The sequence below is a fragment of the Cygnus olor genome, chromosome 1 (genome assembly GCF_009769625.2).
Source record: "Cygnus olor isolate bCygOlo1 chromosome 1, bCygOlo1.pri.v2, whole genome shotgun sequence".
NCBI lineage: Eukaryota > Metazoa > Chordata > Aves > Anseriformes > Anatidae > Cygnus > Cygnus olor.
The window spans coordinates 208,003,743-208,027,991 of record NC_049169.1 but is presented as its reverse complement, the minus strand read 5'-3'; the positions used below and the strand labels follow the sequence as shown (position 1 = coordinate 208,027,991).

The 24,249-nt window shown below is 53.8% G+C and overlaps 1 protein-coding gene across 1 annotated transcript; it reads left to right on the top strand.

Annotated features, from left to right (window-relative positions):
* The first annotated feature begins 1,612 nt into the window (after positions 1 to 1,612).
* On the top strand, positions 1,613 to 23,174 carry RNF169 (ring finger protein 169). The gene is made up of 6 exons (XM_040571396.1): positions 1,613 to 2,027; positions 9,964 to 10,040; positions 15,568 to 15,714; positions 16,601 to 16,713; positions 17,729 to 17,828; positions 19,475 to 23,174. The coding sequence occupies exons 1-6, from the start codon at positions 1,613 to 1,615 to the stop codon at positions 20,669 to 20,671; spliced, it is 2,049 nt and encodes a 682-aa protein (XP_040427330.1). The 3' UTR covers positions 20,672 to 23,174.
* Positions 23,175 to 24,249: the final 1,075 nt, after the last annotated feature.

The window sequence follows — 24,249 nt, the reverse complement described above, 5'->3', positions numbered from 1 at the left end:
GGGAGGTGGGTTGCCAGCACTGGAGGTTTTAAAGAACAGGATGAACAAGCATTGCTCGGGAGTGACTCAGGCTGAGCTGATCCCGCTGCAGGGAAAGGGGATGAGTGAACAACCCCTTGGGGACCTGGCCGGCCCCATTTTCCATGAGTCCTGCCCCCCTCTTGGGCAATGCCGGTGCGTGAGACAACACAGGTCTGAACCTCCACAGAGCGTGTGTCTTCCATAACCAGCATGCCAGGGAGGTTTGCGTTCATTCCCCTCATTCCCGAGGAAAGCACATGCATCCGGACGCCACCGCTTCTCTCCTCAACCTTTCCCTCCTGGAAAAGCATCCCTCTGCAAATCCTGCCCGGAGGAGGAGGAAGCGGGCAAGGAGAGCTGCTACGAAATACGTCCTGGGGAGCTGCCACGAAACACATCCCAGGAACCTGCTCCTAAGGCAGCCGATAACCCCTTGGGGCTAGAGCTGGGGTTTGCTGTGCACCCAGAGCTCGTCCTCGCTGTCACCATCTGCTTATGCCTTTGCCCTGCTGCCTGGTCCCCACTTGCTTGTTCCCAAAGCGTTTGCCTGGCTTCTTGCTGCCGCCATGTCCCTCCTTCCTGCACCCTCCCTTCCCTGCCAGAAAGCAGCATGATTAAATGCGATTTTGCATCTCTTCCTCCAAGGTTCCCCCACAGGACGCGGCACCTCTCAGGAGGAAAATAGTTCAAAGCCTTTCCCTCTCGGTAAAAGCTGTCTGTTAAAATGTCAGTCTGCTCAGTCGCAGCTCTCCTCCTCGTTTGCTAATCGCTTGGCGCTGGGGGCCAAGCGCTGTCGGTCTTCCTTCAGAAATGACTGTTCCTCATATTGAGCCTCCAGGGGATGTTTGTTAACTGTTATTAATGGAAATAATCGACCCTGCGTCACTAAGCCTTCGAACCCTGACAGCGGCGGGTGTACGGCAGCGCGGTCCTCACAGCCACCTGCAGGAGCCAGGCTCTGCTCAGCACTGTGGGGCTGCTTTGTGGGGTTTTTAGCCCAATTTCTTTGCCTGGGCTGAGGGAGCCCAGCAGTTTGGGTGCAGGTCCCCTTGATCCTCAGCCCTGCCAGCCAGGAAGGCCATGTCAGGATGGGATTTGGGTTTGTGAACTGTGCACTGAGCAAAATGCTAATATATAAAATGCTAAAATATGACTGAGTATTACCCAGGAAAGGCTAAACTACATGGTTCGTGTGGAACTAGGCTCTTTGCCTGTTGATGCAGCACAGAGCTTATAACCTGCTGATCTCTGGGGAGCCCCTGGGTGCCTGTGGGCAGCAGGAGACGCAAAGGGGAGCTCAGGCGGGTTTGGTCTGTTGGTGAGTCTAAAGGGGAGCACAATCAGTGGGTGTAAACTGCAAGTAACAGCGAGTCGGGATAGAAAAGGGCTGTTAACGAAGAGGGATTGTGTGCGGTGCTTCTATCACTGGGGCAGTCCGAAGGGAAGCTCCCTGAGGGGAGCCGCGGGCTGCTCACTTCCACCGCCGCACGCGGCCCCGCCGGCACTGACAGAACGCGGCGCCCTCCCCCTCCTTATATCCCCTCCCCTCATGAATATTCACCGGAGGAGGGCGTGGCCCCGCCTCATGAATATGGAGATGAACCCGGGCGGGCGGGGCCGCGTCCCCTCCAAGTGTGAGAAGATGGCGGCGGCGGCGGCGGGCCCCGGCGGCCGGGCCGCGGTGGGGCGAGGGCGGCGGCGACCGGGGGGGCGGCCGGGGACGGCGGAGAAGACCGAGGATGAGGCGGCGGAGGCGGCGGCGGAGTGCCCGGCGTGCCGCCAGGCGCTGGCGGAGGCGGTGACGCCGCCCTGCCGCCACTCGCTGTGCCTCGCCTGCTTCCAGCGCTGCCTGCAGGGCCCGGGCCTCCGCTGCCCGCTGTGCCGCGGCCGCCTCGCCGCCGCTGGGGCCGGAGGAGGAGGCGGAGGCGGAGGAGGAGGAGGAGGAGGAGGAGGAGGAGGCGGCGGCGGCGGCGGCGGCGGGGGGGAGCAGCGGGCGCCGGACCCAGGTGCGGTGGCGGCTCCCGCCCCTCCCCCAGCGCCAACCGCCGCGGCGGCTGAGGGGAGGGGGGGAGCGGGGGGGCGTGGCTTGTGGGTGGTGGGCGGGGTTTGGTGGGATTGGGGCGGGGCTTGAGGTGGTGGGAGGGGCTTGCGGGTGTGGTGAGGGTGCACGGGGCTCGGCCTGGCAGTGTGGTGGGTGGAGGGGCAGGGGGTGGGGGGGTCTTTGTTAGTGGGGGTGGATTTAAATTTAAAAAGGGGACGTTTAGGGGTGGGGGGGAATGTTCTGGGGGGTTTAGGAAGGTGGTGGTTAGGGATGGTGGGTGGTGGCATGGGGGACAAATGGTCCCCGGGGGGCTTTCCAACCCTAATAATCCTAATGGTTCTGGGGTTTTCTGAAATTCCTCCAACCTTGGCTGGGGCTCTCTGAAATTCTCCGCTCAGAGGGTGGTGAGGTGCTGGCACAGGCTGCCCAGAGGAGCTGTGGATGCCCCATCCCTGGAGGTGCTCAAGGCCAGGCTGGGTGAGGTCCTGAGCATCCTGATCTAGCGGGTGGTGTCCCTCCCTATGGCAGGGGGTTGGAACTGTGTGGCCTTTGAGGTCCCTTCCAACCCAAACCATCCTATAAAGGGGCTACAGCTGCCCCACCACCACCAGGGGACATGGGGCATAGGGCTCCCCACCCCTCCAGCATGAGAACACCAGCCAGGGGTGAAGGGCATCAGCCCCCCGTCCCCTTCCCTGGGAAGCCCCTTGCTGGTGGCACCGGTAATGGGAGGGATGGGGCAGCATTGGGTCGCCTTGTATCCCCACAAGGTGGCACCAGATGGGACCATCCGATGGCCAGCAGGCGGTTATTTTGTCATAACACTGCCCAAAAAGTTAATGGTTACGGAGGCGTTGGCCGGAGGGATCGATGAACATCAGGCAGGTTTGTGCTTCCTCGGGAAAGGAATCGTGGGGAAGTCCTGGTCCTTGCTGACAGCGAGTCCATCATCTCCGAGCTTTTTCTGTGGAGTTTCCTCCCCACCTCATGAGCTCAGCACCACCAGCACGCTGCTCAGCCCTGGTGCGGCTGCTTCCCTGCATGGTGCTTGGAGCAGGTAGCGCTGGCATGGATCGTCCACCATCACCGTGAGCATCTCTTTGCTGTGGGAGCCTTTCTCTGTGCTGCTGGAAGCCCCGACGAGGTGCTGAGCTCCGGATGAACGTCCACGCACCGCTTCAGCCGTGCCCCAACCGGTCCCTGTGGGGCACGCTGCTGTCACCTGGGTCCTGCTCCTGTCAGCAGGGAAAACTGGCAGCATGAGCGTAAATGGCTTAAATTGCTGGTTCAGACCAACCCCACTAACCTCTGCTGGGAAGGAATTTGGACGGGTTTGCTGGATTTGATGACTTTTTGATGGACTGCCTGGAGAGGAGATGCACCGCGCTGGGACAGGAGGGACAGCCACCAGCCCGCTGCTTCGCCGCAAAACTTCCCACTGAGTTGGTCCTTGCTCCTTGCTGGTTGTTGGCCCTGCTTGGTCTGCCCTCGCCTGCAACATCCACGCTGCAGGAACACTTGTATTTGATGAAAAAATGAGTTTGGACTCTCTGCTTGTCTTGCGCTGTCTCAGGTGTGTGCGTTTTGCAGCAGGCACCTGGTAATCGTCTTGATAAATGTTTGCTGCCCACCTGAATTTCCTGAAGCTCTGGAAGTGGCTTGGAGAGAATGGTGAGGGGTCTTAGCATGGAGGAACATGGGGTGTGCACCCGAACACAGAGGTGTGTGTATGGCTGACACCGCATAGTCCCAGCGTTTCTTCATCCCGGGTGCTGAACAGGGCTGTGCTGACCGCTCTGCATCAGCCTCACCACCACAAGGCCGTGCTTAAGGCTATGGAGTGGCTCAATTAACGGGTGATGAGGTGAGCTAAAACGAGCTCTCATCTCGAATGGCATTCCTGGTAAGAACAAGCTTCTCCTGGAGCAGCTGCTGCATCCAGGCTGGAAGCTGTGGGGCTCATTGACTACTTAGGTGGCAAGTTGGGCTAACAGCGTGGAAATTGGGCTGCCCAGCACCATGGGGTTTGTCCCTCTCCAAGGATGGATGGAGGCTCCGCAGCCACTTTAACCACCCCGTCAGGAATCTCCAAAAGCGTTCTCGGTGTCCAGCAGAACTTGCTGTGTTTCACTTTGTGTTCGTTGCCTCTTGTCCCGTCGCTGGGTGCTGCTGAGAAGAGCCTGGCAGGTAAAGTCTTCGTGGCCCTTCGCTGGTCGAGGCGAGCCCCATCCTGCTTTGCCCTTCATAAATCCACGGTGGCTGCTCCCGATCTCCTTCTCCGTGTGCCTGGAGGTGGTTTCCAGGATGAGTGGCTCCATCACCAGGGATCGAGGTGAGGCCTTCCTTTTTGGAGAGGGGCAGCACTGGCTGGCTTCAGAGCACCAAGAACCTCTCCTGATTGCTGTGGCCTTTCAAGAGCGGCCTCCCCATGACGTTGGCCAACTCTCCACGTGTGAGAATGAGCAGTAAAGTTACCTGGACCCACATACCTTTGTTTAAATGTTTCTTAACCTGATCCTTCCTCCAGCGAGGGTCTGCCTGCCTTCCCCAGACGTTCCCAGGACTCGCCAGCGTGCGTAAACACCTGAGAGGAGGCCATAAAGGCAGCGGGGCCGGGTTCTTCTCAACGGGGCCTAGTGACCGGCACGAGCTAACCCACAAGAAGTTCACTTAACGCCAGGTCACTTCCCTTCTGTGCTGGAGCCCTGGCACAGGCTGCCCGGAGAGGGGCTGGGGGCTCCTCCGCAGGGTCTCCAGCAGCCACCGGGACGTGGGGCTGGGCGAGCGGCTCCACGGGGCCCTGCTGGGGCAGGGGGCGAGCAGCGGCACCCAGGAGTGCCCCCAGCATCAGTTGGGCTCTCAGCAAACACTGAATAAGCTGACACAATTAAATCACTTGAAACCTGCAGAAATGATTGAGAAAAACACTTTTCATGTTTCTGTTTTTTTTTCTTTAAACATGAGAGATGCTGCATCTTGACATGGCTGAAGCTTCTAGCTTAAAGTGGGCAACCAGCACGGGTTTTGAGTCTCAATTTCTGCCCTTTGCTGGGATTCGAACACCACAGTGGACTTGTGGAGACCCTGGCAGAGATCAGGGATTAAGTGCTGTACAAATACACAGGAAGACAAAGTCCTCGTCGTGGCGCTCGCCAAACAAAAGCGGACGGAGGTAAGCGGAGAGGAGGCGCCCGCTGCCCTTTGAGCTCCCGTTCCCCCACCAGCAGCACCCAGGCATCCGTGGGTCCCACGTGGCAGCTGGAAACGTGCCCCTGGATGCTGGTAAAAGGCTGGATTTTGGGCTGAAGCAGCCGGGAGGAGCAAGGATGCATGTGCCACACTCCTGGTGAGCTGCTCAGGCTGAGCCGTAAGAAAATGAGGACGCTTATGTTTCTCCGAGGATGATGGAGTGCCCAGCAGCGAGACAAGTGGAATGAAATTCATGGAAGGAGAGGTGGATGAGGACAGGGCTCGATGTTCTCCAACAGCAGGCACGAGGCCCAGGTTCAACCAAACTGATATGTTTTTGCCTGTCGCTCCTGACGTCGCCATCAGAGGGTATGGGTGTCTTCGGGGAGCTTGGAAAATCCCTGAAGGAGAAGTGAACAGCGAAGCAGGAATTCAATTTTCCAGGGAAGAGGCTTGTTATGCTGGGCAGGAGCTGGAAGCTGCTCACAGGGTGCTCTGGGGGCATGGATAATACACGGCTAATTTCGGCAAAAGACCTGCAGGTGGTTTTGCAAAGCCATGGGGATGTTGTTCTGCCACACCGAGGTCAACGTTTGGGCCATGCATCTGTGAAAACATCCCCAAAAAAAAGGGATTCCCCGGCCACCTTTGTGTAACGACCTAAACACACGGAAATTTCACCTAATATCCAACCAAAATCATTGTTACAAATTCAGCCGATTTCCTTTCTCTCCCGCCCGGTAGATATTCATGCAATTACTAACCGATCCCTTAACAAGAGGGCGTTTTAATGGCCAGCCTTCTGGCATGACTTCCCCGTCCTTCCTCCCCTTCCTCCTGCCTTTTTCTGGCTCTGGATTCCCTCTTGTCCCGCTGACCTAGACCGGTCGAGTTCTTGAACATTTCCTGGTGATTCCTTGATTTCCTTCCACTTCTGCTTTCTGCAGCCTGTCTCCAGATTATTTTTTCCTATAGAGCACAGCACTACGAGCTTGCAGACAGCAGTCCTGGTGAAGCACTTCCGTGCTGCATGAAAAGCAGGGATTGACTCCAAAAACCCAACTGAGACCTGCACCATTGGAGGTTTCAAGTGATTTAATTAAGCACATCCAAGGAGCACCACCTTCCTCTTCCTCTGTGTTCCTCCTCGTTGTGTTTAACCTACTATCGGAGCCGGTAACGAAGGGATTGGTTAGGACCTGACCTGGGCTAGTCCCAGTGACGACGTGGGATGCTGTCCTGGTCTGGCTGTTGATCGTTAGCTCTTGGAAAATAATTCTTCAGCAAATTGGGCATCCTGCTGAGAAATGGTTATAGCTAGTTAAACGGGTGAGCTTTTAGGTGCTTCTGAATGAAGTAGAAGAAACCCTGCTGTTAGAAACCCTTCTGTTCCTCAGGTGCTGGGACAGGGAACGACTCAGAAATTGCAGGAACCGGAGGATGAGCAGGGAGGCATCACACATGGAAGCCTCGTGTAATGGATCCGTGCCTGCTGAGCCCATGCTGGCACCGTGGCTGCTGCGTTTTTGGCCCCAGCGGCTCCAGGAAAGGGGGTGAGCTCGACTGCAGCTGGATCCTCAAGTTCGAGCAACACCACATCTGTGCTGCAATGTTCTCCATGAGCTTGAAGGGCTCAAGACTGACCCCAGAAAAAAGAACTGACCCCAGCAAGTCTTCTTCCCCTTCTGCACGAGGTTAGGAACTGCCACTCCTTGCAGCTTCTCCATCGATGTCACCCTCACGCACCACGTCTAAGGGCAGCATTTAATGTCCTCAGCAGCATGCTGGTTCCTGCTCTCTCACCTTCCTGCCTTATTTCTTTATGTATTTCTGTCCGGAACAAGATTAGGGCAGTGCCGGCGTAGTGCCTGCGCTCTGGGGGCAGGTTCCTGCAGGGGCTGTGCTGCAGCGCATTGGTGCCCCCTCGTACCACTGGTCCTTCACTTGCTTCGTAGAGCACGACTGTGAGTGGGTGAAAACCCTCTGACCCCTGGGAGGTGACTTTTTTTCCCCCTCAACCCCTCATTAACCCACCAAAGAAGGAGGTGAGGTGGAATTAACGTTAGTTGGGTACACATCCACGTCCCCTTTGCTCCACAAAGCCTCGAGAGTCATCACAAACCACCCGCAGCTTGCTTGCACGCCCCAGCTTGGATTTCGGCAGCTTTCCAGCACCACCCCTCCTGTCCCTCGCATCCCAACGGCCTCTCCATCTCTCGTCTTCCATCCCAAGGCATTTGCTGCTGTAGGATCATGACTGTTGGGCACCAAACAGGACTCCCACCTGTACCAGGACCGGTGTCAGCACACCACGTGCAGGCATCGACTGCTTCCAGCTACGTCCCCGGAGAGGTCTGGCCACTTACAGTCTGTTGTATTTTTCACTTTGGTGCGTTCCCTTTAGTGCAAATGGCCTTTCATCTGGTTATATCCCCAGAAGACCACCAAATGTTGTAAATCCTTGCAGAAGACCTGTTCACGTGCCTCGTGTGAAAGCCACAGCCACTGGGAGCCAGGCAAACCATACCAGTGCCACAGATGAGCAACAGCATGCAGGAAGGCTCTTCCAAAACATCTTCCCTTCTCACATCTTTGTTATTTATAAATCGTGTCTGCGCTCCTGTTTGTTTTGCAAAAAAATCTGTGATCACAAATGCCGAAACATTTCATATTTCCATTATTTTCATATTATTTCACCATCTCGTTCCTTCTGCACCCGCTGTTCCTGTTCACTGGTGGATTTCTCCTTTTTTTCCATCTTCCTTTTATTGCATGCATGGATCCATTTTGTGGCTTCGTGTACCTTTACCAGCTCCCCAAGCCCAGCTCTTGGAGAGGAGGCAGCTGAGCAGGAGGCACAGGGGGAAGCAGTGAATTTGGCACCCGAGGACCCGGGCTGGCGAGCAGGTTGTGAAGAATCTCCTTTTCTGACACACCAGGTTGGGGCAGGAAAAAGGGGAGACTCCCCAGATGTTCCCCCAGTGCCCTTATCAGGGTGAGTTATGTATGCGTGCAGCACACAGCTGGCATTTCTTCATATAACTCCGTAATAAAATACTTGTAAAAGAGCTGGAGTAACTGCTCCCGTCGGAAACCTGCTTCCAAACCTCTCTGCATTCACAGCCAGAAAATCGCGTTGTGTTTTGGAGGCGTGTAGATCTCCTCCAAACAGAAACCCCAGCTGCTGGAAGAGGGAAAAAAAAAAAAAGCAAAGCCTTGAGGTTTGGTTACCCCCCCGGGAGCAAAGGGGAGAAGGAAGCAGCAGAGCTTGCTGAGAGCAGCCAAGCTTTGGCTTGCAGGACGACAGATGAGAAATTGAAGGATTTCTGCACCGAGGTGACCTGTTTGGGGTCTGTTGTTCCACCCATGCTGCTGGATTTGCTGGGTGCTGCTCAGGAGTGCAGGTGAACGGTGCCCGGGCACGATGCCCCCTTCTGCGGGCTGAAATCGAGAGGATTTGAGGCATCGAGGGGTGTTGAGGCTGCCTGTCAAATGCCACTTATAATGAGAAGTGATGTTAAATAATGAGGAGGTGTGCTGTCCTCTCATATGGTGCAGGAATTGACGACTTTTCGAGGCTGAGCACCACAGGATGAGGCCCCTCTCTGGCAGCCTCAAGAGCTGGGTGCTGAGGTTGTCCTGGCACGGGCACCAGCCCCAAGGCGAAAGAACTTTTGGAAAGAAGAGGGCTGGGGAAGTACCGCTGTCCCTAAACCCTGCATATCTGGGGGTGTCCCAGCCTTAAACCTGGGGGTAAAAAAGCTGAGACTCTTGGAAGAAAGAGGAAACTTTGCCAAGCAGCCCGGTGGAAGTGGGGCCGGCGGGGAGGATGCGGCACCGCAGTGCCACGTGCGCTCGGTGCCCTTATTCCACGCAGAGCTGGAAACGTGGGTCCCCAGGCTTTTTGGCGTGTCTGTAGGATGTACCACTTGCTGCATACAGGTGCTGTACGTAAAACCGACCGTTTTAGCTAAACCAGCACAACTTTATAAACGTTTTATTTAAGAGCTCTTCGGGCATGGTGAACCCGTGTGGGCGATGAAGCAGGTGGCACAGCTTGCCTTCGTTGCTGCTCTGCTCCCTCAGGTTAACCCATAGGTTGTATTACCCTGGAGGACAAAAACATGCCTTTTAGTAGTGAAAATAAGGTCTGAGCTGAGCCCCAAGCACTCAGAGGTTGCTGTAGGAGCATCACATATGGAAATTCAACCCGATAACGCGCCCGGGGAGCTCAAGGCCACGACCGACACCGCCTGTGGCTGTTTACAGCACGGGGAGGGCATTTCTGTCCTAGCACTAGCTCTTGCAAGGTGGAGCAGCAGCTTTTTTAGGAACAACACGGCCTGTTAGTCCATATTCCACCGCAGGAGGTGTGTTCGCCTTGGGAGCATGCGAGCCTTGCAGAAATACCGCGTGATTTGTTAAATTCGGGAGCTGGCGGCGCTCCTGCTCCCTCTCTTACGGGGGTTCTGGTGGTGAGTTTAGAAGCAAAATGGGCGCATACAGGATTTTATCAGCTTTTAGCCCACGTTGTCCACCTTAGCCTGCATTGGGGTGCCTGTGGGTGTGAGGCTGGCAGGCAGAGGTGTGCCAAGGTGTGCTACAGCTGTGGGAAACCGCTGCGGGAGCTGCTGGGCGAGCAGTGGGGCAGCAAGGCCGGGCAGCCCCAGCCACCTGCACTAAAATGTCCTTCCTTCCTCTTCTCTTTCCAGACTTCATATTCAGAGCGCCCATTAAACTAAGCAAACCAGGGGAGCTTCGGGAAGAATACGAAAGCCAGCTGAGGAAGGTACGGTACTCTCGTTGTGGTTTTTCTTCCAGGATTCCCAGCAGGAATGCCATCCCACCTGTAAGGACGATGAAGGGCTTTCAGTTCCTGCTCTGGAACAACGACCATTTATCCCCTTCTGCTGCTCAAACAGTTCAGGGAGATGCAATTGAGAGAGCAGAAAGCAGTTTCTGGTGCCGTGGGCTGCCTTCCAGAGCCGGGAGGTGGGCACGGACCGTCCATGGTGGACCTCACACAGCCCTCAATTGTGTGGGGTTTATCGGAGCACCCGTATTTGTGGATAAAATTGCATAAAAAGTCAATCCCATAAAAAGTTTTGCAGCATAGGGCGACTTCTCCTTGCTCCTGGAGTAGCATCCTTCTCCTTAACTGTCCATCGCAAAACCGAGTTTTCTGTCTGTTCTTAGGCAGGAAAAGCTGTTATTCAAAGACAAAAATTAAGAGGGGGAAAACAGCTTTCCAGCTGTTTTGGAATTAGAGTCTGGGAAAATATTTTCCCCATTTAAACTAGGAATTGCTTGAATTTAAATCATCCAGTGGCTAGTCCTTTATGGAAGCTGGCTGTTTTGTAAGTGAGAAGTGTTGCAGTGAAAGCAATAACTGCTGTAGCGGAGCAGATAAAGGTTAAATTAAATCCAATTTTCTTAAATCCCAAATCTCACGTCCCTAATCCCATTCTGTGCCCGGACCCGTGTGTGGCTGTGCCAGAGCAGCACCTTGGTCCTTGTGATGGCGTTTTGCTTGGGGCTGGCTCCAGCCTCCCCTGTAGAGGAGAAGGAGCAGATTTCATCCTTGATGAGTTTTCTTTGAGTTTTTGATTGAAGGTCTCAACAACAATGGAAAAGGCTGACATTTAGATGGAAAAACAGCCTTGTCCACTGAATGATGCTGAGTAGGAAAACACTGTTTAGGTGGTATTTAAGGTAAATAACTAAGAAACACTTGTGTTAAAATTACACATAAATTAGGCAGATTTAATGCGGAAGGGTTTTCTCTCCTGCTTCCCCATATGTGGAGCTAGCAGTGCCAGGTCACTCGGGTAACTTTGCCTGACTGTGACCTTTCATTAGCTGATTTTTAAGAAGCAGAAACTTCTCTGGTCTGGCTGCCTTGTGCTGCGTGTCAAGTGTTGTGGCTTGTGGCGCTTTTGGCAGCGGCGAGGCTCTCTGTTGAAGCAGAGGTGGGTTAGGCAGTGGTGCAAGACTGGGCAGAGAGAGACAAAAGTCTGGTTTATTAATTAACTTGGACGTGGATCACTGTATTGGGCAATTTATTTCACTGGGACCCAGAGGATGAGTGTACTCGGGGTGTCTTTGGCTTAGCAAAGAAATAAAGCTGTTCATGTAGGTATTTACTTCAGACCTTGCCAGGGTTTATAAATCTCTCAGCGATAGCGATTGGAGACTTCCCACGATGGTTTGGGAGCCAGCCCCTGGTGCTGTGAGGCTCAGAGGAGCAATCTGAGCTGTGGTCGGGCTGCAGCAACCCGTAGCAGTTCTGGCATCTGCTGCTTGACCTCAAAAAGATGCCCCATAAGCAAGCACCAGCACTTCTCCCTTCCACACCCGTCAGGAGGAAATACTTGAACGTGTTTCTGGCATTTCAGGGATGGTTTTGTCTCGTTCCTGTTCCCCTTTTTGCTCGCCCCAGGGAAAAGGGCAGCGTGGCCATGCCGGCAGCGTGGTGGTGACAATGCGCTCCAGCTTCTCCCTTGTTCCAGGGGGAATTTTGACTGCTGCTTCACAGAAGGAGGAGACCCCTGGTGCCAGTGCTTTGGGGAAACTGAGGCAGCGGACTCGGATTTGGGAACCATGCAGAGGACTCGGATTTGGGAACCAAAGCTGGCATATAACCGGGCTTCCCTCAGTGTCCAGAGGCTTCTCCCTGAGCCTTCAAGCAGCTGTTCCATCCCCCAGACGTGAGTCGTTTTCCTGGCCCTGCTGCCCAGCCTTTTGCAGTCAAAACCAAGACAGTCACTGGAACAGCACACCGAAGAATATTTATTCAAAGTGGGTAACCTCGTGGTGGGATTTTCTCAGCGCCGGTGGTGACCTGGCTCTCAGAGGAAGGTGAAGGGTTTGCTGCCTAAGCGCAGGATGGCAAGAATAATTTTCCTTGTATGCAGCTCGCTTGGTGCTCTCATATTTTATGTGCTTCCCAAGGAGGATCTCGTTTCCGTGTGCTACAAACAGAGCTCGTCCTCCTATGCTGTCCTGTTGCGAGTGGCCGATTGCTTGCCAAGGCGTGCGCTGACACTCGGCTTCGTGCAGCGAGGAGGAGAGGTCAGGCGTGAGTCTACCAGACTTTTTTCAAACAGCAGTGCTGAAATTGCCACGTCTCGAGCAAAGATTGCAGTTTCAAAATCAATCAGTGGCTTGTACGGCATTTTTTTAAGTTCCAAATGTGATATCTGAAACAGTGACAGAAGGTTAAAAGGAGTTGCCATAACCGTGCTGCTGGTAGCAGCTGATGGGGCAGCGTCCAGGAGTTCAAAGGTGCTGCAGAGCATCAGGTATTTCTCCCAGGGTAGAATCAGAATCAGTCAGGTTGGAGAAGACCTCTATGATCATCTGGTCCAACCTCGAACCCACCACTGCCAAGTCCACCACTAAACCACGCTACCAAGCTCTACATCTCCACAATTTTTGAAGACCTCCAAGGATGGTGGCTCACCCACATCCCTGGGCAGCCCATTCCAGTGCTTCGCAACCCTTTCAGTAAAGAAATTTCTCTTAAAATCCAACCTAACCCTCCCCTGGTGCAACCATTCCCTCTGGTCTCATCACTTGGTACGTGGGAGAAGTTTCACCCTGACTTGCTTCAGTTTCCACTCCTCATGTCCTAGCACGGTACTGTAATGTAATCACCTGCTCCGGGAGATAATCTACATTAGGCTTTTTAAAGTGATGTTTCAGGATTAGTATGCATCTCATCGTTAGCGTCTGGCTTCGCTTGCAGCCAGCAGGGCCAGAAACTTGGCCACGAGTCTCACACGCAAGGTGTCCACGGATGCTGACACAGACTCACTTGCTTAGGGACTTGCTCACTTTTGTCTCCAAAGCAGAGTACGTAAGTTCTTTACAAAGAGAGGTTTTTCCCTAAAATGTGTTTTTTCTCCTCTGTAAAGGGAGAGCCTCCTGGTTTTTGTGCATTGGCCACTGGCAGAGTGCGTGCTGGCACCTCTGGCTGGCTGTCCATGGGTTTGCCTAAAATTAAATATTCCTGCGCATTCTTATGTATGCTTGTGGCTTTATATTTGGGAGCTGAGTATAATTTTGGACATCAGGAAAAAAAGGGAAGGTTTCCACCTAGCTTCCTTCCATACAGCTGAAAGGTCCAGCAGCATTGGGTAGGACTCAGCTAGCCCAAGAAGTCGTCCTCACGACGAGCCTCGATGCGACCTCCTTTTTCGGATCCTTCCCGAAGGCCTGTGGAAGCACAGAAATATTGCTGAAAGCTCACGAGATGTGCAGCAGAGCACTCCCCATGTCTGAATCACGTGGCGATAATCTCTCCGGCAGATGATGTGTTGTAGTTCCTGCTTCAGCTTATGAATAGATCGGGAATTTCAAGACACATCTTAAAGCGTTGCTTAACAAGAAGTAAAATCTGCCTTTGAAACCGTTTGCTGAACACCCACAACCAGCCAAATGATGGGTTTTTTTTTTTCCTCATCTTTCTACCTTCTCTTGTCCTCCTTCACCCTCCCTCATCCCTGTGGGTTTGGATTTTGTAGGGTTTGGGTCCTTCCTAGTCTGAAAACCCCGCTGTGCTGTTGGTGTAACGCACTGTGAACTCTGTTTCCTTTCCCTTTGCATTTTAGGATAGCTTCCCTTGCATGTCTATGCTTTTTTTTTTTTTCCCTGCAGCAGGGAACGAAAATACTGAGTATTTTTGGAGAAGCGAGGAGCTGTCGCAGTGTCACCCACGCTCTTCATGTGCGGCGCCGTAGGACGAGCACCCGAGCTGCCCGCGAAAGCCGTCCGTGCCCAAAGACAGCCGGGCACTGCTGCCCCAGGAGAAAAGGGGGAAGCCACCAGAAGAAAATAGGGGAAATTCAGGACAGCTCCTCGCCGCCTAAGCCACCGCGCTCGGCCTGAACAGAGCTGGAAGTGCCGGTGCTCAGCACGGCCGCGGATGATCAGCGCGGCGGAGCTGCAGCTCTAAGAGGTTGGGCTTGTAGAGGAGGATCACCGTTCACGGAGGTGGGTGGAGGAAGGAGGGAGGAGCAGGTCCATGCACGTACCTACGGGGGTTATTCACGGTGTTACGTGCGAGCTGAAGCTCGGGGAGAGGTGAGAGGCTGGGCGAGACGAGGGAGGAGAGAGGAGGGTGATGCTGCCTGGACGGGCTCAGCTGGGCGGTGGTACCGAAGGCATCTGCAGATCTCCTTCATCAGGAAGAGGTGGTGGAAAGGAGGAGAAGAGGGGCTTTGTTGGCTCTCAGCAGAGCCTGCGGCCGTGCCGGAATAACCCCTGGGCTCGGGAGGGCTGAAACCTCTGCGCCAGGAGGAGCTGCTGGAAACCAAAGGTTGGCCTCGGTCAGTTGGAAGCGGTCACTGTGAGGGCTCCTGCTTTTCCCAGGAGGGCAGGGGAAGTGCTGGCACTCCTCTGAAACCCACTTCTCTTCTTACTGGGCTGCACAAGCTCAGGAATGGGGAGGGGACCTTTGGGGAAGGTAAAGGAGCATCTGGGACTGGAAGGGGCATGGTCTACAAGGCACAGCAAAAGCAGCATCGGTGCAGGGCACGGATGGGAAGTGTGGCTGGATGCTGTTGGGGCTGCTGTGATGTTCTTTGGGATGCCTTGTTCAGCCTTCGGGCTTGGAAAATGTGGCAGTGCAGGACGGATGGATGAAATAACGTCGCCTCGTAGCCTTTTGGAATTGCTGCCGGTGGTAAAAGCAACCTGAAAATGTCTAAAAAAAAAAAAAAATACACGAGGATTAGAAAGAATTAAAACTTTGGGCCTCCAGTTGGCCATCAGAGGGTTGGACGATGTCTTTGGGTCTTCTCTATCCCAACACATCCATGGAATTTATTAGAGAATTGCTGTAACTAACGAACTTGCATGTAGGTGATGCTGTCTGTGTACCTGATGAGTTGTGGGTATCACGTTGTGGTCCATTTGAAGACTAAAATGGAAGTGTAGCTCGCATGAAGTTATTGCATACGTGCGTTGTCTTGCACATTCCTATTTGTTGTATGATTACCTACAAGGAGACAGAAGCTTTTGTCTCTCTGTTTTAGAAAACAGCGTGGCAGAGAAGTCTTTGTCAACCATTGCACCTAGCTGTTTTTGTTGCCTTTGCTGTTTCGCAAAGACGATGTCCGTGCTGTTCGTGTAGCAGCAGGAGCAACCCAATCTTCCCATGACTGCAGCTGAGTAGGCAACAACTCTAGAGCAGAGAACTGGAGACACAAAATTAAATGATGTGGCCAGGCTCTTTTGGCAAATCCCTTGCTGACAGCCAGGTGTGGCACCTGAGACACTTCGATTATTCTGTCTCCTTTGTCGTTGTTTTCCAGATGAGAGAAGAAAAACTACAAGAAGAAAAAGCTTCCGAGGATCTGATTCACAAGCTCATTCTGGATGACATGGAAGTAGGAAAAAGAAAAATGGAAGAGCAGCAGAAAAAAGACGAATCTCTAGTGCTCAAAGCCAACCAGGAGTGTGTAAGTAAGCTTGTACTTGGCAATCCACATCGGAGACACTGTCTGGGGGGTGAAATTACTGCTGAGATTCAGTTGTGGAGCAAGAGTTGCTTTTTTTAAAACAGTTCTTCCTTTGACAGTGGATGTTGACACGGGGTGCTTTCCAGGATTGACTTCTCTATAGCCTTGAAGGGGATGAGTTAACAGTTTATAAAGATCCGTGCTATTGAGAACTATTTTCCAGGAAGGTTTTTGATGACTACAGATGTTCTTCTGGAGGTTTTTCTCCCCTTCTGCCCACCTCACTCAGGACTGGAGGTGCAGCTCTTCCAGTTATATGGGTTAAACCTGCAGAGGTGCCTGCTCTGCTTCGGGTGTCCTCAATCCACGGGTGTTCCTGTGAGCGTATCTCCATGGCTCCTGCAGCATAGCTATACGATGCCGTAGCCCAGCAGATTCCTCCTGCTGAGTGGTGCCCATTTCTCATTTCAGCTGTGAGACTCCACAGGAAACGCTCTTAAGAATTAGGGATTGGTAGAGGATTATGTGGGCACTGAATCATGTCCTGAAGTGTTTTTGTTGAAAGATTTTCTCAAGCTTCCTGTCCATCCAGTGTCTGATCGCTAAATTATCTTTGTTCAGTGAGTCACAGCTCTATGTAGGAGCTGTGTGCTTATTTTTGCATTATTTATGCTTCTGGAACCAGCCTCTGAGCTGTTGCGGTTCCGGTGAAGAGAATCCACAAGCGTTTACCTTGCTGGGAGATTGCATTCTTGGTTTATTTCCTCTAGGTGTAATCACAGCAGAGGCTTTTGGAATCTTTAATACCTTTGCAAGAAAGCCCTTTGTTTTCCAAGTGATTCTTTTTGTCGTACGTGTCAGCTAACTCTTCCTTGATTGACTTCAGTTTCCCGAACGCCTCTCGGATTCGGAGAATGAAGAACCATTCCAGGGCAAGCAAACGCATCGGTCAGCTTTCGTTTCCAAGACCAGTGCCTACTCCTTTGCTTTCCTTTCAGGGTAAGATGCTGAGACCTAATTCGAGTTTATTAATGTCCATTACAGACGTAAATATCTTGTTCTTCTTGCTGTTCTTCTAAACATACCTGAGATGCTTTGAATTTATTAAAATCCAATCCAAATCTAAAACAAGCAATAACTTTTCTGAAATTTTAGCGTTGGTAAAGTGTCTGACTTCCTCCTACCTGTTATAAAATCCTGGGGGTTAACGCGTTCAGTGTTCATCCCATGATGCAGAAAAATCATTGACCAGGTGTAAATTACAAAAATCATGAAAGAACAGAATTCTTTGTGTTGAACTCAAGCTTTGTTTCAAACAGCTCCTCAGTGAGACCTCACGCGAGCAGCCCAGGGGCTTCCGTACTGCTGTCGTTAGCTCTGACCTCGATTAACTACAATGAGGAGAGGCGTCAGGGTGTTCAGTGTGGAGACCCTGAACACACACTGGGGCTTTGGGGTGCTGTGGTTAGGAGTATCCGTCCCAGCTGCTGCTTCAGCTCCCTCGACCCAAAGGTTTCCCTGCCCAAAACCCTGGGCTCAGCAGCTCAGCGCTGCGGCACCCCCCAGGAACGATGCAGGCAGGTCCCTGTGGTGCTCACGGCTCAATTCCACCTCCCAGTGAGACTATTTCTGCCTAATACAGAATAGTTCAGCTGGAAGGGACCTACAAAGATCACCTAGTCCGAGTGATTTTCATCAATGGCTTCATTTTCGGTCTGGTCTGGCTTGCGGCGTAGCCGCACGAGTCAAACCGTGGCCACAAGGCAGTGGGGATGAAGATGAAGAGGGTGGGGGAATGGGGTGAGGTCCTGGCATGGGGGGTGGGCAGCATCCAGCTGTGCCATCAAGCTGGATTTGGGGCTGTGTTCACCGGGATGTGGTCAGCTGCGGGTTTTTGGGTGCCCTGTGCTCAGCCGCAGCCCCTGCCGGGGCTGTTTGTCGTGCTGGTCCCAAGACGAGGAGTTATCTCACGTCAACTCATATCCACTGTTATCTCTTATCAACTGCTTTCCAGGAACCTCACCTCCAAGGTGGAGAGGAGTCGGAGCTGCACTGACACCATCCAGGAGAGATCAAAGAGCAGGCAGAGATCAGCCCCAGCCAGCAAAACAAAGGTACGGCCGCTTCCACGGCGCGTGGCGGGGCGGGGAAGGCTTTGACGTGTACCTGCCCTTATCCGAGGTCACCCAGCGCCAGCAGTCTGCGGATACAAAGTGCTGGTGCTTTGGGGTGTTGCTGGTGCTGTGTTATCGCCCTGGGGCCAGTTGGCTCCGTACAGCTCACAGCAAAAACCTGTGAGGTTGGGAATTACAGAGCGGGAGAGTGGATGGCTTGCAGAGCTTTGTTGGCTTTGTGGGGTAATTGGAAGGGCTCTCTTTTGTTTGGTAATCATTTTCTTGCCAAGGCTGAATCTCCAGACAACTAAACAGACTTTTTTTTCTTTAAACTTTAGAAAAAAAATCCTCTTTCTCCCCTATTCTTTCCAAAGCTGTTTAAGAAGAGCAAAACTCACTGCTCACCTGGTGCGAGCGTACTTCCTTTTGCACTTTCACCGAGCTCTCTGCCGTGGGAAATGTTGGCCTGGTCCTGCTTCCCTCAGGTCCTGCAGATCAAGTGAATTTCCTGGTGGCTTCCTGGTGGCTGCAGCAGCAGCTTTCTCAAGGGTCCCGGTGGCTTTGGGCAGTGCAGCTTAGCAAGGGACACCAGTGCCGGGTGTCACCACGTCAAAAGTGGGAGACATGGGGATACAACATGCTTCAGGGCCATGACGCCTTGATGCCCGTTAGGTTTTCTCCTCCCTCAGCCACCTGTGGTGCAGGACAAAAGCCTCTGCAGCCTTTTGGAAGGTTGGCTTGGTTGGGGGATGACGCTTGGGATCTGGTGACATCCCCGTTGGTGCGTGAAGTTGACCCCAGTGAGCACCTGGCTAGCGTCCCCGAGGTTTCGGGCATGGACCTTGGTCAGTCTCGTGTTAAAAGCCTGGTCCAGTCCCTGTCGAGGCTGATAAGAGATAAATTGAGCTCAAAGCACAGGATCTGTAACTAAGCTGCCCTCCCAGGCCTTTTTTTTTTTTTCCTCTTCAAGTAGATGGTTCATGGGCCTGGCCAACTAAGAGTTGCACTGCAAGGATGTTCCACAAATTTGTTTTGACCCCAAAATCATAGAAACCACTCTTATTTTGGGTGAAGCAGGGCAAGGCTCCCATTGTCCCAGGTTAGAAGCCAGATAAAATAATTTTACCTTGAAAAATAATAGTGCCATTTACACTAGTGTGTAAATTTACTTGTGGCTGGGTTCTGCCACGTTCCGGGTGTAGGAGCAGCAGGAGGTGGTGCTGGAGATGTTCCTCGTAAGGTCTGCCAGAGCCCTTTCCTCCTGGTGGTTTGCAGAGGAGCGAGATAAACCCAGGCTGAGTATTTATTCCTCCTCTCCTCTGGGTTCCTAGGGAGCAAAAAGCCCTTTGGTGATCGCTTCCCTTGAGGAGCGTGGCTTCCTCCAGCTGCCTCTCAGCTTCTTGCATTGCTTCAGATGTGTTTTTTATGGTGGGATTGCCATTCGTGCGAGCCCAGTAGCCCAAAGAACAGCTCTTACACTGAAATAAACTCGAACCCCGGGTCGCGCTGGGGTCTGGTGTCCCCCGCTTACGTCCTGTGTCATCCCTGCCGTGCTGTAAGCAGTGGCGGTGGCTGCTCCTCTCCCTCACTTGCCCAAACTCTCCTCCCCGACCAGCTTTGTTGAGCGGTGATGCCTTGCCTTGCAGGTCCCCCCCGTCACCAGCGCCTCGACGCCTCTGCTGGGCGTCCTGTCGTCCACCCAGAACAACCGCTGCCTCTCCGCCCCCGACCTGACGGCCGAGAAGCGCCCGGTGCTCACCGCCGCCTCCTCCCTGCCGGCCCTGCACAAGCCGGAGCGCTCCATCAGCCCCGAGAGCAACGACAGCATCTCGGAGGAGCTCAACCACTTCAAGCCCATCGTCTGCTCCCCCTGCACGCCTCCCAAAAGGCTTCCGGACGGCCGGGTCCTGAGCCCTCTCATTATCAAGTCCACCCCGAGGAACCTCAGCCGCAGCCTGCAGAAGCCAACCACCTACGAGGCCAGCCCCAGGATACTGAAAAAGTGGGAGCAGATATTCCAGGAGCGCCAGGTGAAAAAGACTCTCTCCAATAAAGCCACCCTCACGTCCTTGGCTTCGGAGCCCGGGGAGGACGCCGTGGGTCCCGACGTCACCAACCCCTGCCACCGAGAGCGGCCGCAAACGCAGGATGATCAGCTCCCCCCCGATGCACCGGGAGGCCCTCGCCCCGAGCTGGATTTCTTCCCTTCTATCAGTGAAACAACGCCGGGAAGAGGGAGCGAGAAAACCAGGGATTCCCAGGCCTTACCGACGGACGAGAGCGCCGCCGAGCGATCCGCCGCTGTCACCTCCCTCCACCCGCGGCCGCCCGAAGCCCCGGACCCCAAAACGAACGCGTTGGTGGACAAATCCTGCCTGGCTCTCGGCCCTAAAGCGCTGAGCAGGAGGATCATCGGGGTGAGCGCGGCGCTGCCGGACAGCAGCGCCCTGGGCATCCCCGTCAAGCCGTCGTCGGGGAAGAAGCAGCTGAAATACCTGAACAGCAACGAGCTGATCCACGTGCAGAACAGCTCCTTCGAGGGCATCATCGGCGAGCAGGCGCCGGCGTTGCGCCGGGGAAGGAAGAGGCGCTGCAAAACGAAGCACTTGGAGCACAACGGCTCCGTCAAGAGACTGAGGCACGCGGCGGGGGACGCGGGCTTGGCCCCGGAGGAGCGGCTGGTGCGGGAGGTGGAGCAGAAGCTCCAGCAGGAGGAGGAGGACAGGAGGCTGGCCCTGCACCTGCAGAGGATTTTTGACAGCGAGAACAGGACGGTGGAGAGGCGGAAAGTCCGGGTGGACCGGTACCTGCTGCGCTCCAAGAGCACTCTGGGCGCCAAGTAGCGCCGCCGGGCGACGTTGCCTTTCTAGAGGACGATGAGGTTTATTGGATTGTCTTAGAGGAAAGCTATTTTTTTGCCATGCTTCCACCCACGCCGTTGTTTGTTGTTTTTTTTTTTTTTTTTCGTTTTGGTGGTAAGGCATTTGGAGGTCCAGTTCGGAGAGAAGCCAGAGTCCTTACAGATTTAAAAAAAAAAAAAAAAAATAAGGGGAAAAAAACAAACTCCTCCAGCCTGGCTGGTCCATGGGTCTGAAAGAGGTCCCTCAGCCCCCCGAACACACTGCAACGCGGGTGGCAGTCGGTGACAGTGGGGTTCCCCTAGCAAGAAGGGTTTTATGGGCAGTCCCCGGGGTCCTGGGTCCTCAGCACCCCGCTCTGGGTGGCCCCGCTTGAGCAGGGCTTGGACCAGACGGACCCAGAGGTGCCTCCAACCTCAGCCTCTGGGTGAATGTTTTGAGATTACTATTTATGTTTTGAGATTATTGAGGTTTTTCTCACGCGAAGGACCTCGGCCAGTCGTTGCCTCGCCATCTCGGTGCGCCAGGAGCACCCGGAGCTCTGCTCGTGGGGAGGAAAGTAGGTCCTGGGAGAAGCGTGCTCCTCTCTGCCTGTCCCGTTCTCCTCCTGATGCTGCAGTGATCTGACTTAATATTATCAGAATATTTGTACACCCTGGCTGGATTTAAGCTTAAACCAGCCGGGCTGTTGGCGAGGGAGGCTTCGTGCTGCTGCTTGCAGGTACCAGGTGGATCCACCTCTAGTGGTGACAGACGAATGTGCCTCGCTGGCTGCACAGAGCTGAGGTTGCTTCCTCCAAGTAGAAGGCCAAATGTAGTGAAGAATGGTGTAAAATTGGGATTTTACAGAATATTTTAGGAATGTTGCATGTTCCTGGTCATGACAGAGCAGGAAACTTGGGCTGGGAGCTGTCCCCTGGTGCTGTGAGCCAGGGAGCTCGTGCAGCTTTTCTCCCAGGGTTTCTTCTCCTTCCTGCAAAGGCATCAAGGGGGAAGGAAGGGAGGATGGAGGAAGGGGGACGCTGGCCCTGGGAAGGAGGAGGTGGCAGGTACCCTGCAGGCTCTCGCCATCCCTAAGCCCTCTCCCAGCACCCGATGAGTTTCTGGCAGGGGGTCTGGGGGCACACGGGGTGCAATCTGCCCTCCCCACGCTCCGAGCTTGCCACCCTCAGGTTTGAACCACTACGAGAGCTCAGGTGAGCGATGCACTACGGATTTCCACTTCGGGGCACGAGGTCGGGCACGGCTGGCGGAGCAGGAGGAGTTGTCTACCCAGACGTGGCCTCTGGTTGCAGGCGCCCTCCGTGCTCTGCTTCCTTTCACCTCTCTTCCCCATCCTTGGGGTGATTCCTTGGGTTATTTCTGGTAATCGGGCTCTAAAAGTGCTGCCTTGCAGTGTGTTCGCTGGGGACCATCGGTGCCAGGGGACGAGGGACGTTTCCAGGACGTAACCGAAGCACGGGTTAAACGCGCCGTGTCCGCGGCACAAAGGGAAGGGCAGCTCGTGGTTGTACAGACCCAGAAAATGGTCGTTGCCCAAATTCCTCCTGAATTTATCTTAAAAATGGCCCAATTTCTCCCTTCCTCTTAAAAAAAAAAAAAAAACAGGAACTGGTTTTGTTTTTCTCTTCCAGCATGCTTGTGGTAACTGCAAGGACCCTGGCGCGTTTTCCGACTTGAACTGGATTTTTTTAAAAAAAGAAATCTTATATTTTAATGGATAAAATTTATATATTTTAAATACTATATTTCAACAGATTGACACTTTCGTTTTGAGAAGTCTTATAGCAATGATTCCATAATATATATATATATATGTGTGTGTGTGTATATATATATATATATATATATATATCTGTATCTCCTTACACACAAACTACTGGATGGCTGAAGCCGTACCCAGCCCGGGTCTCTGCACCTCTCCGGAGACAGATCTCTGCCCCTTGCACGGTGCTGCCGCATCAGGCGCGGTTCTTTGGACTCGAACCGAATCATGCTCGCGTACCCGGCGATTAATTGGAAGGAGATGGAGTAATTAGACCCCGACTGGACCGAGAAGAGCGGCGCGGAGATGAGTAGCCATGGCCTGAATTCGCCCTCCGCAGCGGTTTCTAAAGAATAAGCTCAGGATGGAAACCCCCAGCTTTTACCCAGAATTTGATTTCCCCCCCCCCGATATTTTAACTTAAACCATGCACTTCCTGAGTTCATCCAGGTTTATTATTAATTATACAAATCCCCTGGGCTCTGCCCCTTGCCTGCGGTTAATCCCTTGAGCCCCGAGCAGATTTCTCTCGACGGTTTTCTCCTGTCTCGCTGTGCTGGTGCTGGTTCCCTCCGTGCCGGTGCTGCCAGCACTCTCTGAGCAAGCCTGCACAACCCAAACTACGTTTACAGGGCGGTTACGTGCTGAATGTATCCTTTTCCCCTCTTAAAAACTTTTTTGAAGTCCGGTGCACCAGGCCAGTGTCTTTAAATATCTTTTTTTTTTAAAAAAAAAAAAAAAGGTTACATAAATATTTAGGTTTTTTGTGTTAATTTCCTCTTTCTACATCTCAGCGGATGTGCGTGCGGCACGGCCTGAGCTGAAACCTGTCTCGAGACAAAAAAAAAAGATGATGGGGAAAGAGCCGCATTAGTACGGCTGCTGCCCACGGTGTGCCCGGATCCACGGACCCAAAATTTGGCTTTGTCAGCAGCCGGCTCACCCCGAAACCCGGCTGCCCAGGCCCTGCACCACGTACGGCCCCTTGCATCGGTGTGGAAGGAGACCTCTGAATGTGTTTCGTACCACGACCAGGAGTCGCTGCCTTCGTGCATCGCTGCCCCCTCGCAGTAGATGCTGCACCCAGCGAGCGACGTCGGCACGGGATCGACCTCTCCTGGAGCTCTGTGCCTGCAGGTTCCCAGCCCGCTGACTTCAGCCTTCAGAGAAAACCACGGCTCGACCGCAGCTTCGCCATCCAGCTGCTTAAAGGTGGAGGCGGGGGCTGGCAGCTGCTGCTCCCCATCCAGCTCCCGGAGAGCTGCTCGCCCGCGTGCCCGGCTCGCCTCGAGTCCACCCGCGTCGCTGTCAGGTTTAGGGACTCGGGGTGGTTTGAAGCGACGACGAATGTTTTATTAATTTAACGCTGTGTGAGTTCGTTTGAGCTTGCACAAAACAAAAGAATTGTATATAACTTCATGTGAAAGAGCAGAAATTCCCAGCCTCGCGCACTGCAGCGGGCAGGTGTTTCCTTTACCACAACGCATGCCATCTGAGAAGCAAAATACCTCTTGCTGGATGCAGCGCAGGATCTGCAGAGGCCCTAAGATGACACCGAGCATTTCTCGACGCTTGCTGGGAAGCAGTTTCTCACCCTCCTCCTTCCTGCAGCCGCCTTCTCGCTGGGACAGAGCCGTCCGCGCCGGCCGTGGGACGGCGCGGGCGCTGCACGTCCTCCCACCACGTGAAGCTGTCCCTGCCGTCCCGCTCCTGGGAGCAAAACCAGGGCAAGAGCTCGCTCGCGGCACCCCCCTGGGACCGAGGGGGCGATAACCCAGTGACTGAATCTGCCAAAGAC